Here is a 13,163-nt window from a genome sequence, read left to right on the forward strand (position 1 = left end):
TGTTCGGTTTCACACGAACTTAGATTTCCTTACTTGTTGAAGTTGCTTTGCTCGGGGCTTGAACCCAGGCTTTTTGGAGGAAGTGGAGCAGGCTACGATATATAGTACAGAGGAAATCGAAATTGGAAAAGTGAATTGCACACGGGTACCGTAAAAACAATTTATATTTTAACACAATTTTAAAATTTTGTTTTTTATTTTAATTAGCCTTGATTCAAATACTACCAAATTGAGGATATGTTTTTTTAATATGTATTAATACTTTCGCTGAAGTTTCACCTTACTGGCTGGTGTCGCGTACAAACGAATGCTTTTTTGCGATTTTTCACACACATATACAAATATTTCAAGAGCAGGTTTCTATTTTTATTTACACGTGTACCATACAATCCTGATTCAATAAAAACTTTGTCTGAAAAAGTTATAGTTTTTTTTTACTTAAGGTCCAAAAATAAAAAAACGCGTACGATTTGATCCGCACCAACCGTGGCATGCTCCAATTGCAAATATTGTGAAGAAAGGGTGAAACATTATCAACTTCGCTGGCTGCTTCAATGCTGCCTTTGTTAAAGAAGACGTAGACGACTTCCCTCTTGAATCTGTGCACTACCAGATCGCCCTTTTCGTTCTGGTAGAAATTTGACCCGTGTTTGAAACCTTCCGTCTTTCGCCGAATTTTCGGTAATATTTAAAATTTTTCCTATACCCATGCCGTATTTTTCGATCGGGTGACAGCCATATAGCTTAATGGATCTTTTAATGTTGGATCTTTAGATGGATATGAAAATATTTCGGGAAATAGCGTTTCGATCGTCCTCACTCCATTTATTATTATCTGAAATTGATGTGTAAATGCATTTTTATGAACAATATACATTTTTTCATCGCCAAATACACGAAAAGAAGCGGTAGAGACTACAGATATCGAATTTGTATATGTGTTCTATATGTGTATTTTTCTTTGTTATATAGGAAGTGGGCGTGGTAATCAACCGATTTTGTGATTCTCGTCTAGGGTATCTCAATTTCGTAAAGAAAAGATGGTTATAAATAGTATCAAAACAAATTCTACCGTTTTTGAAGTCGATGCAAAGATTTTTAAAAGATCCGAGCGCCCTTAGTAGGCGTCACCATGCCCTTTTTTCAGTTTTTAAGTCAACCTTGCGCAGTTGATAATGTAAAATTTTAGCTGTGTAGCCTTATAAGTGACAGAAATATCCCGTAAAGTATTGAATTATCACATAACAGGACTTAAATAGGATATAAAACAAATTGCTAGGCGCTACCACCGATTTTTCATTTTTTTTTTTTTTGAGAAGTTAACCCCCCCCCACGCTAAATATTGTTTCCTAGTATTAGTCGGCCCACTGTTAACATCAATAACATCTTGAAGCCATCATGGCACTGAGGCTACTAAATTGGTTAACTCAGCAGGTGTTATACTGTTCAAAGCTTTTATAATGCGTTCTTTTAGGACAGCAACGCTAAAAAACCTGGGTTTTTTTTAAATTTTCCTTTCTAAAATTTAATTCCTAGACATGCTCAATAATAATTAAATCTGTTCTTCGGAGTGGTATACTTAATTGTCTTGGAGCATTGAAAGAGATGAACTTTGACTCATCGCTAAACAAAACTGTTAGCCAAAAATCCATCCTGTTGTTGTCGTTGTAGCGATACGGACACTCCCCGAAGTCCTTGGGGAGTCTTATCGATGTTGATGGTCCTTTCCGGATGCAGATCCGGTACCTTCCGGCAACAAGCACCATAAAGGTACTAGCGCGACCATCTCGGGAACGATTTGGTATGACCTCATGAAACCTTCTAGGCCATACCGCCTTCCCACCCCCTAGAAATTAGGATCGCCAGAGCCTCGCTGTTAAAGAAACGGGTAGGTGAGGCTGACAATTGGATTGGAGAAGCTATATATTGCGCTGGCAACCCCTTCAAAAGGTTGCGCCACACAACCCCTTGAACCAATTTGGCATTTTAGTCGCCTCTTTCCACAGGCATAACTGCCGCGGGTATATGCTAAGCCTCCTAAACCGCTGGGGGCTAGGCTGAGTTGTGAAATAGAGTGGCGGCGGCGGCAGGATTTCACACCCAATTGAGGCATGCCTTTGGTGTTTGAAAAATGCTTGGCGCTGACCATAATCTATTTCAATTCTTACATGTCGAAAAATCCATCCTCTTTTCTCTGTGTACTTTCGTGAGCTCCAAGCGAAGTTTACTGTTTTTTTTTTCAGAAATAACACCACTCTGAAGTTGGCAAGAAAACTTTTACGTTGAAAGAAATTAACTCTTAGGTAAATTGGTAAACGAAAAAATTTGCTGCGACAATACTTTAGAAAATATCGAGTGGCACGCCAACTTACACTTTGGAAACCAGTTCGAGACTTATTTCTTGCAGAGGAATTTTCCGTAATTTATCCGTGAAGAAAAAAAATTGTCCGGACCATATTTAAGAAAATATTGAAAATATTCAGAAGTTAGCGAGCCACCTTGTGAAAAACTATCTTGCATCCCCAAACTCGGGGAAAAATCCGGTTTTTTGATTTTACTTGATTTTCAGTTTCTCTGAGAGCACCAGGCATCTCTGCTGTGAAAGCCGTTTTTGTTCAGAGCCCTTTGGAACGTAGTTGGATGGACACAATTGCCTGATGAGATTGCTGTATATTAGGCAAATTTTGGAGCAACAACTTTTGGAGTTCCGTCTACTTCTTTCCAAATAAAGCTGATGTCTCGGTGAGATAGTTTGCTCGGACAGCCATTGCTGTTGTTATGTGCGGTAGAACGACTATTTGGAATTTTTATACTCAGTTGAGCAGAGCTCACAGAGTATAATAACTTTGATTGCATAACGGTTGGTTGTACAGGTATAAAGGAATCGAGATAGATATAGACTTCCATATATCAAAATCATCAGTATCGAAAAAAAATGTCATTGAGCTATGTCTGTCCGTCCGCCCGTCCGTCCGTTAACACGATAACTTGAGTAAATTTTGAGATATCTTGATGAAATTTGGTATGTCGGTTCCTGGGCACTCATCTCAGATCGCTATTTAAAATGAACGATATCGGACTATAACCACGCACACTTTTTCGATATCGAAAATTTCGAAAAACCGAAAAAGTGCGATAATTCATTACCAAATACGGATAAAGCGATGAAACTTGGTAGGTGAGTTGAACGTATGACGCAGAATAGAAAATAAGTAAAATTTTGGACAATGGGCGTGACCTCGCCCACTTTTATAAGAAGGTAATTTAAAAGTTTTGCAAGCTGTAATTTGGCAGTCGTTGAAGATATCATGATGAAATTTGGCAGGAACGTTACTCCTATTAATATATGTATGCTTAATTAAAATTGGCAAAAGTGGAGAACGACCCGGTCCACTTAAAAACAAAAAAAAGGACGTGTGGCACTCGGGGACTGCCGCGGTAAAGCTATTGCATATTATCAACTTATGCAATTATAATATTTATGCAACATTTTGTTTTCTTTGATATTAATTCAAGTTTTGTCTTTGATATTAATTCAAGTTACACTTTTTAAGAGTGGTGACCGATAAGAAACTTTAACTTTAACTTAAACTTTCACTTTAACTTTAACTTTATTTTTAACTTTAATTTCATTTTAACTTTAACTTTGACTTTAACTTTAACCTTAACTTTAACTTTAACTCTAACTTTAACTTTCACTTTAACTTTAACTCTAACTTTAACTTTAACTTTAACTTTAACTTTGACTTTAACTTTAACCTTAACTTTAACTTTAACTTTAGCTTTAACTTTACCTTTATTTTTAAATTTAACTTTAACATTAACTTTAGCTTTCACTTTAACTTTGACTTTAACTTTGACTTTAACTTTAACCTTAACTTTAACTTTAACTTCAGCTTTAACTTTAACTTTATTTTTAAATTTAACTTTAACTTTAACTTTAACTTTCACTTTAACTTTAACCTTAACTTTAACTGTAACCATAACTTTAGCTTTAACTTTAACTTTAGCATTCACTTTAACTTTAAATTTAACTTTATGATAGAGATCCAATTTTATGTATTTGGCCTGTTGCTAACACCGATCCTTTTCGAACCTTACAAATATCCCTTACGGTTTTTTTGATTTAGTCGCCAAGCCCGCGATAAAATCTATGCAATAGCTTAAAATTTTTTAAAGTCAAATTTTAACAAAAAATGTAATATCTTTACAGTATATAAGTAAATTATGTCAACATTCAACTCCAGTAATGATATGGTGCAACAAAATACAAAACAAAAGAAAATTTCAAAATTTAATTTGTCTAGGATACTTTTAATGCCATAAGTCGAACAAAAATTTACCAATCCTTGTGAAATTTGGTAGGGGCTTAGATTCTAGGACGATAACTGTTTTCTGTTAAAAAGGGTGAAATCGGTTAAAGCCACGCCCAGTTTTTATACACAGTCGACCGTCTGTCCTTCCGCTCGGCCATTAACACGATAACTTGAGCAAAAATCGATATATCTTTACTAAACTCAGTTAACGTACTTATCTGAACTCACTTTGTATTGGTATAAAAAATGGCGGAAATCCGACTATGACCACGCCCACTTTTTCGATATCGAAAATTACGAAAAATGAAAAAATGCCATAATTCTATACCAAATACGAAAAAAGGGATGAAACATGGTAATTGGATTGGTTTATTGACGAAAAATATAACTTTAGAAAAAACTTTGTAAAATGTGTGTGACACCTACCATATTAAGTAGAAGAAAATGAAAAAGTTCTGCAGGGCGAAAACAGAAGCCCTTGGAAGCTTTGCAGGAATACTCTTTGTGGTATTATATATATAAATAAATTAGCGGTACCCGCCTTCACATATACAACTACCACCACTCCCTTTTAAAACCCTCATTAATAGATTTAATTTGATACTCATATCGTACAAACACATTCCAGAGTCACCCCTGGTCCACCTTTATGGCGATATCTCGAAAAGGCGTCCACCTATAGAACTAAGGCCCACTCCCTTTTAAAATACTCATTATCACCTTTCATTTGATACCCATATCGTACAAACAAATTCCAGAGTCAGCCCTGGTCCACCTTTTTGGCGACATCCCTAAATGGCGTCCACCTATAGAACTATGGCCCACTCCCTCTTAAAATACTTTTTAATACCTTCCATTTGATACACATGTCATACAAACACATTACAGGGTTACCCTAGGTTCATTTTCCTACATGGTGATTTTCTCTTATTTTGTCTCCATAGCTCTCAGCTGAGTATGTAATGTTCGGTTACACCCGAACTTAGCCTTCCTTACTTGTTTTTTTTTTGTTTTTTTGCTCTACTACCAAATTTCTTACGTCAACCAATATTTCTTTTCTTCTAGCAGGCATTGTTGATGTTTGAGTGATCAAACCGCCACTAAACTCAATATAAGCAACGCAACGAATATAAAAAAAGGATTAAACTAGGTAAACAGTACTTTACGGTTGACATCAAAATAAAATACAAGCTATGTAACTGGTGTTGTATGTACATTTTTGTCAACGCTAATGTTGCGTTTGTTCCCCATAACTTGGTTGTTTTATGTTCAAGGGCGGATTTGTTGTAAATTAAAAAAGACTTGAAACGAAATTCCATGCACACATTTTTCCACAATTTTTTTTATCTTTTCCAAACAACGAAAGTAGGCGGTGTATGTAGACTTCTGTGCGTCACTGTTCATATGTGTATATAAAATATGGACAGATAGCTAGTTGACGGAAATAAGTAAAAGCTGACAGACAAAAAGCAGACAGTGAGGTCATCGAAGGATATGTGGCATTTTGAATCAAAGCAGTCGCCACCAGTGTTGCCGTTTTAGCTTTTTTCAAGCCAGATTTAGCGTTAAGCTTTTTTCAGATTTTTTTGTTTTAGAAATATTTTAGCTCTTTTTAGCTTTTTTCAAAATTTTAGAAAATCTAGATAAACAATTTTATGTAGATTCAATTTTAAGAACATTGAATGAATTTGGGCTAGATTTAAAAAATTTGAGGGGGGGGGGGGGGGGGGGGGGGCTAGGGAACAAATAATGTTGGAATTTTGGTAGGCAAAAATCGAAGCGTAGTAACTTTATTAAGGCAACATCAACCCAATATTTTCGTTCCGTGTGTCTGCCACTCGGTTCTATGACTGAGCGAAATTGAATTTTTTGATTTCAGAAACATTTAAGAGGGTTTCTAGGTACACTTGTACACAAAAGTGCTATGAAAACCCGTTGCAAATCGCATCCACACGAATGGTATCCCATCGCCTTGTTTTTCTGTACTTATGTCAACAGGCATAATATTTATTTGATATATACATTTGTGTGTAAGGCTTATAGCTCATATAAAGTAAAACTTACGTAAGGAATTATTATAAGCCATAAGGTTGTTGTTATTGTAGCGATAAGGTTGCTCCCCTAAGGCTTTGGGGAGTGTTATCGCAGTGATGGTCCTTTGCCGGATACAGATCCGGTACTCTCCGGTACCACAGTACCATTAAGGTGCTAGCCCGACCATTTCGGGAACGATTTATGTGGCCACATTAAACCTTCGGGCCATTCCCTCCCTACCCATCCCAAGTTCCAGGAGGAGGTTGCGCTACACAGCTCCTTGAATTTGGTATTTTAGTCGCCTCTTACGACAGGCATACCTACCGCGGGTATATTTTGACCCCCTAACTCGCTGGGGGAGCAACCTTAACGTTACAACAACAACAACAACATAAGCCATAAGGTAGAATATAAAAATGTTATTATAAGTCGTATGGACCAACAAAAATTATTTACATAAGGCCTTATTAAAAGAAACTACTTGCTGTATTAGGTCCTTTTATATATGCTTATATATATAAAGCCCATCCAAAATCAGGCTTAACTAAGCTGTTATAATAACCAGGTTGAATAAGGATTGGTGTACCATAGTATAACCTTATTATAAGTTTTATTGCGGTTATAAAATTGGTTCAATAAGGCAACATTTGTCTTCAAATTCTTTTCTTCATATTCATAATAACATATTTCAAAACTTTATTTAACCGGGGGTCACTCATCGGCAGTGGTTCGACCAGCCCAGAAAGTGTCATGAAAATATTCCCTCCAAAAATTCATTTGCTAGATATCGTTTGGAGTCGGTGTGAAACACATACCAAAAACTGGAAAAAGAGTTTCTCAGACAGTGTGGAATGTAAAGTTTACATCTTTCATGGGTTCTTCAAAAGAACAAAAGTATATTCCCTTATTGAAAATAGTTTTATCGGCGTTATTATTTTGCAAATAAAACCATTTACCTCAAACATATTACGAAAACTTATTTTAATTTTTATCATGTATCCTTTTAAATTAAAATACAGATAGCATCTGCCAACTATTTTTTTTATTTTTTATAAAATTGGAGTGAAAATTAATTAAAATTTTTTATTCTGTTATGTCTTTTATGAAAAAAATTAATAAAACTTATAAAAAGTTGCCTTAATCTTTTAGCTTTTTTTCTTAGCCTTAAAACATTTTATGCCGATTCCGAACGGCACCTGCAAGGCAGATGAGTTTTCGCTGAGAGCTTTTCATGGCAGAAATACACCCGGAGCGCTTGCCAAGCACTGCCGAGGGGCGACCCCGCTTAGAAAAATTTTCTTGTAATTTAAAAACCTTATTTCTAAAATTTTGATGTTGCTTTGCCCGGGGTGCGAACCCAGGGCATACGGTGTGGTAGACGGAGCACGCTACCATCACACCACGGTGGCCGGCCAATTTGTAGGGAAAATCAAGAGGAGCACGACGCAAATTGGAAGAGAAGCTCGGCCTTAGATCTCTTCGGAGGTTATCGCGCCTTACATTTATTTTTTATTTAAAACATTTTATTTAGCCTCTTTTAGCTTTTTACTTTTGTCAACCTAGCCTTTTTTCTGAAAAAGTTATGGCAACACTGATCGCCACTGCTTTTTTCTAGCAAAAGTAACGCCATGACGTATACGTAACATTACGTTGCATGCAAAATTGAGCGTGAGCAGAACTGCTCAAAACGGTAGGGACATATAAACTCGGCCGATTTTAAATATTATATACTCAACGGCGCATATTTTCTATCACTGTCTTAAAAAAAAAATATTTGAAATCAGGAATGAAAATGGTCCATAATAACGTTCCGGTTACGGTTTCAGCTTTGCTTAGTTATACTATATTACGGTGCCTTCTTTCCAATAAAAGAAATTTTAGGAAATTGTTAGTTTAGGAGAGTTCATTTTGTCCTCAAGACCGGGTTTTTTATTGTTTTAACATGCAATCTACTTTATAAACGCAATCTATTCACTACGACATGTAAAACTCTTGAATTGAAGTATTGTGGACCTGGCAGGGTCCGTAAGGACCTCATATACATATGTATGTATAATAAATATATCCGAAGTATTACCAGAGTTTTGATGGACGACTCTGAAAGCCCTTATTAAAAACCAGGAGCTTTGAAACTCAGACTTAAATAATGATCTAGAATTACATGAGCGTCAGTTGAACAATTACCATCAAAAAGGCATGGATGGACTGGAAAACTTTTGTCGTATGTAGCAAAACTTAATTTTTCAGGACACAATTTTTAAATTTCAACAGAAAATATTATATAGCTTGAGAACTGTGCTATTATCAGGCTAAGTACAATGTGCCGTAATTACCATCGCAAATTTTTTTATTGGCGGCGAAATTCTTCAAAATACTTTTGTTGTTTTGAACATCCGACAAACATAACATTGAAAATGTGAACATAAGTAACGCTTTAGGATTTATATACTGAGTTTAATTTTATGACGAAGCATACCCAAAATGTGAGGTCTATCCGAACCACATAGAAATGACAACAGCCATTTTTATTTTCGTCTTTTTGAAGGTGTTGCTATTTAATAGGAAATTAAATTGGACAAATGGCCAGTTAAGTCTAATTTGTTTTCTTCTTCAAATCAGTCAGTTTACACAAGCGGAAGATTTAGGTGAATAATAATAATTGTTTGATGTCGAAAGTGTCACTTACTTACTTAATTATCACTTATCCGTTTAAACCATTATGACCGTCCGACAAGCGCGCCAGTCGCTTCTCCGCTGGGTTAACTGGCGTTAATTGGCCACACCAAGAGAATCTAAATTGTGTTTCACCTGGTACTTCCAGCGGAGTGGGAGCCGCCATCTTTCTCTGGTTCCATAGGCAGGTTCCGATAAAAATACTTTCTTAGCCGGATCATCATTTTTCATTGGCATAACATGGCTGAACTATGTTGATATCTGCTTAAAGCTCGTGAAGAAAAAAACAGGTAATAAAATAAATTCAGAAATCATTCGTATATGAATACCTGAGTAAATATTATTGAAATAGAATATTTTTTGAACACCTTATATGTCAAGAGCAGCATTTCAATTGTTTTTATTATTACTTCCTTTATATTAGGTCGGTTGAATGTTTGTCCGCTTTTCATACAAATCTTGCAATCGATTTTTAAGTAAATTCTCATTGAGCTACAAATGTGAAACCTTACACATAGGTTAGAACACCGTGACAATGCAACAAAAGGAAAAAATTCCGTTAGGTGGCGCACGGATCGAAATAATTAGATAAGGATTTGAAAATTTTCAAACCAGCTTTAAGTAACTTCTCGACGAGCTAGAGACTTGAAATTTCCAACTTAATTCAGAGGTCGATGACACGATACAAAAATATTCGCTAGGGTGCGCATGGGATGAGATATTTATAAAAATCTTTCGAAACGGAGGGAATTTGGGGATTGATTTTTATGTAAGTTCTCATTGAGCTACAACTGTAAAACTTCACAGATAGGATAAGACGGCAAGCAAATTTAAAAAAAGGAAAAAAATTCCGTTAGGTGGCGTACGGATCGAAATATATAGATAAGAATTTGGAAATTTTGTGTTTTGTGATCGATTTTAAAGTAACTTCTCATTGAGCTACAAACATGAAACCTCAGAGACAGGTTAAGACACCGAGACAAAGGAACAAAAGGGGAAAAAATCCGTTAGGTGGCGCACGGATCGAAAAAATTAGATAATAATTTGGAAATTTTAAACCGGGTTTTAAGTAACTTCTCGATGAGCTAGATGCTAAAAATTTCAAAGGACGATGACAGCCGATGACACAATACCAAAAGTTTCACTAGGGGGTGCACGGACTGAGATATTTAAAAAATCAAACGGAACGGAGGGAATTTTGGGATTGATTTTATGTAAGTTCTCATTGAGCTACAGGCGTAAAACTTAACAGATAGGTTAAACACCGAAAAAATGTAAGAAAAGGAGAAAATAAAAATAAAATAAAAAAATTTTAAGCACTTCCTTTATATAAATGAACAAAAATCAGCGAAAAATGTCTCCTTATATAAAGATATATTCTTGCTAAACTTTGATTTTTAAATTTTGACATAGAAATTGTAAAAATATTTATGAGAAGTAAAAATATAAACGTGGAGCGCAATTGATTGACTAATAATATCTCATTTCCTACCAACTTTCCCATCCAAGTGATGTGCGCTCTACTTTTATATTTTTACTTCTCATAAATATATTTTCAATTTCTATATCAAAATTAAAAAATCAAAGTTTAGCAAGAATATTTCTTTATATAAGGAGACATTTTTCGCTGATTTTTGTCAATTTATATAAAGCAAGTGCTTAAAATTTTTTTATTTTATTTTTTTATTTCCTTTATACTAAGTCGGTTGAATGTTTGTCCGCATATTCAAGCAATCGATTTTTAAGTAACTAGTTATTGAGCTACAAACGGAAAACTTCGCAGATACGTTAAGATACCATGACAAAGGAACAAAAGGAAAAAACTCCGAAGGATGATGCACCGATCGAGATATTTAGAAATCTCGTCCGAACTAGGAAAATTTTGCGGTTGAGTTTTAAATAGCTGCTGTATGAGCTGGAGACCTGAATACTTGAACAAAGATTAGAGCCCAATGAATATTCAATACTTAGTATTCAAAATTATACTTAATGTGCCAGGGTAGAGATACTTAGAGATATTTAGAAAATACATACAGAGCGGGATACTTCTAATCCATTTTGAAATGAATTCCATTTTGTGCTAGACAAGGAATTATGGAACTAAACAAATTTTCGATTCATTGCGCTGGAACTGAGATATCTACCTTATTATTATTTAATTGATGGTTTACTTTGCTTTTGAATTATGAATTTTATTAAGGCAGCGCAACTCTGCGCAGTGTTAAGTTGATTCCGTGCCGGCACTTGTAATTCGGTAATCGAAAGATTCTCCTAATCAAAACTTCCATTCAATTCATAAGAAGTATTGTATGCATTCTGAATTAATATTTCAATATTTCAGCTGTAGGTGATTCTAAAATAGTCGCTACCTTTGATTGATTCATTTAAATATATAAGATGTAAGCACTACAGGCATAAGAATGGCTGCCAACTGTCCTGCTCTGCATCCGATTAGACCGGTTCGGAGGTAGTTGCAAAACCTGTAGTGCGATGGTGATGCATTGCGGGTCTATCTCCCAATTTCGCTGCAGGGAGGATACAATCTCTTAAAAAATTTAGAAAGTGAATATTACAGCAAAATGACTGAAAATATAATTTTATTTTTCAGTTTTAGGTTTAGTTGATTTTAGGTCAGAACTTTAGAGCCGTATTTGAAAATAAAAAGTTTTATAACTTCATACAAGTAAATATTTTAAATATCGCGGGTTCGAATCGAGCTCAAGGCCTAACAATAATTTTTTATCATTATTATTGTTATGATAAATTTTTTCTTAATTGAAAAAATTTTTAAATTAGAATAGAAGAAAGAAAAAATTATTTTAAATATCTTTAAGTACCCGTGTATTTTTTTACTTTCGTTGCAGTAACACCGAGAATAACCCAACGGGTGGCAATAATGAGGATGTCACCACCAGCAACAATTCCACACAAACGCCAAGCGACTTAAGCCCACCAGGACCAAATGAAGAAGTTTTGCCGCAAGCGCATCATCAAAATCCAGGACATTGCGTTGCTTCGTTTGCGGCCATCAATCAAATGCGCAATAATACACAGGTATGCGGTGCAAAAGTTTTCACATGTCAAAACCTATAAAAAAGGGCACATTTTGAACCCGACCCCCTCAGATTTTCATGAAATTTTGCATAGAGGTACACTTCACCTATAGAAATACAATCTCATTTTTATAAATTGCATTATTGAAAATTTTGGGCGTGGCAAGGTGTCAAATTTGTGAAAAATGCGTGAAAAATTACGGTAATAGGTACTTTTCAGCTGTGATAACTACGGATTGGCTGAACCGATTTCCAAGATCTTGGTACCATTAGAAAGCTATTCAAATAGGCTTTCGAAAACGTATTTCGCTGAAAACCCATTTTTTTAAAGTTTTTTAATAACTAAACTTGTAAAAAATTACAAAGACCAAGCATTAAAAAACAAAAAATGCTTTTCAGTATACAAAAATTTTCTCAGTGATGTCGATAACCGATTAGAATTCCTTTCCAATGGTACCAAGATCTTGGAAATCGGTTGAGCCATTCCGTAGTTATCATAGCTCAAAATTACTATGATATCAAAATATAGAGAGATGAGTTTACTTAAAAATTTTTATAAAAAAAAGAAAAAAAACGCCATTTAAGTTTTTGGATTTGTTATTTATATTAAATAGACCTTTCTAATAAAAATATATTTTATTTTAAAACACTTGGCCTTTGAATTTTTTTCAAGTTTAAAATTTTATTTTTGAAACAAAAAATTTTTCAGTTTAATAATATTTTTTTACAGTGCATATTTTTGAAAGCTGATTCGAATACATTTGCAATGGTATTAAGATCTTTGAAATCGGTTGAGCCATTCCGCAGTTCGAATACTTTTCCAATGGTATCAGGGTCTTTGAAATCGGTAGTGCCGTTCCGTAGTTATTAAGCTCAAAAGTACCATAATATTGTAACGAATTTACTTGCAAATCCTCTTTATTTGCAATCTTCTGCCAACGTTCGTATCGCTAAATTGTTGAATAAATAACTCCAATATTGAATAATGGGAAAAAATGGCCTTTATTTAAGTACTTCACAATAATACTCAAACTGTGCAACGAATAGCTTGCTTAATAACCAAACTGATTGATAACTCAAATGAAAC

The 13,163-nt window shown here is 34.8% G+C and overlaps 1 protein-coding gene across 1 annotated transcript in view; it reads left to right on the forward strand.

The window, feature by feature from the left end:
- Positions 1-13,163, forward strand: part of LOC137245359 (kelch-like protein 17) — a 218,568-nt gene that overhangs the window by 156,203 nt on the left and 49,202 nt on the right. Inside the window, 1 exon segment of the mRNA XM_067775899.1 lies at positions 11,888-12,077. Within this exon segment, the coding sequence (XP_067632000.1) occupies positions 11,888-12,077 (190 nt within the window).

This window comes from Eurosta solidaginis, chromosome 3 (genome assembly GCF_040869045.1).
Source record: "Eurosta solidaginis isolate ZX-2024a chromosome 3, ASM4086904v1, whole genome shotgun sequence".
In the NCBI taxonomy this organism is placed as follows: Eukaryota; Metazoa; Arthropoda; class Insecta; order Diptera; family Tephritidae; genus Eurosta; species Eurosta solidaginis.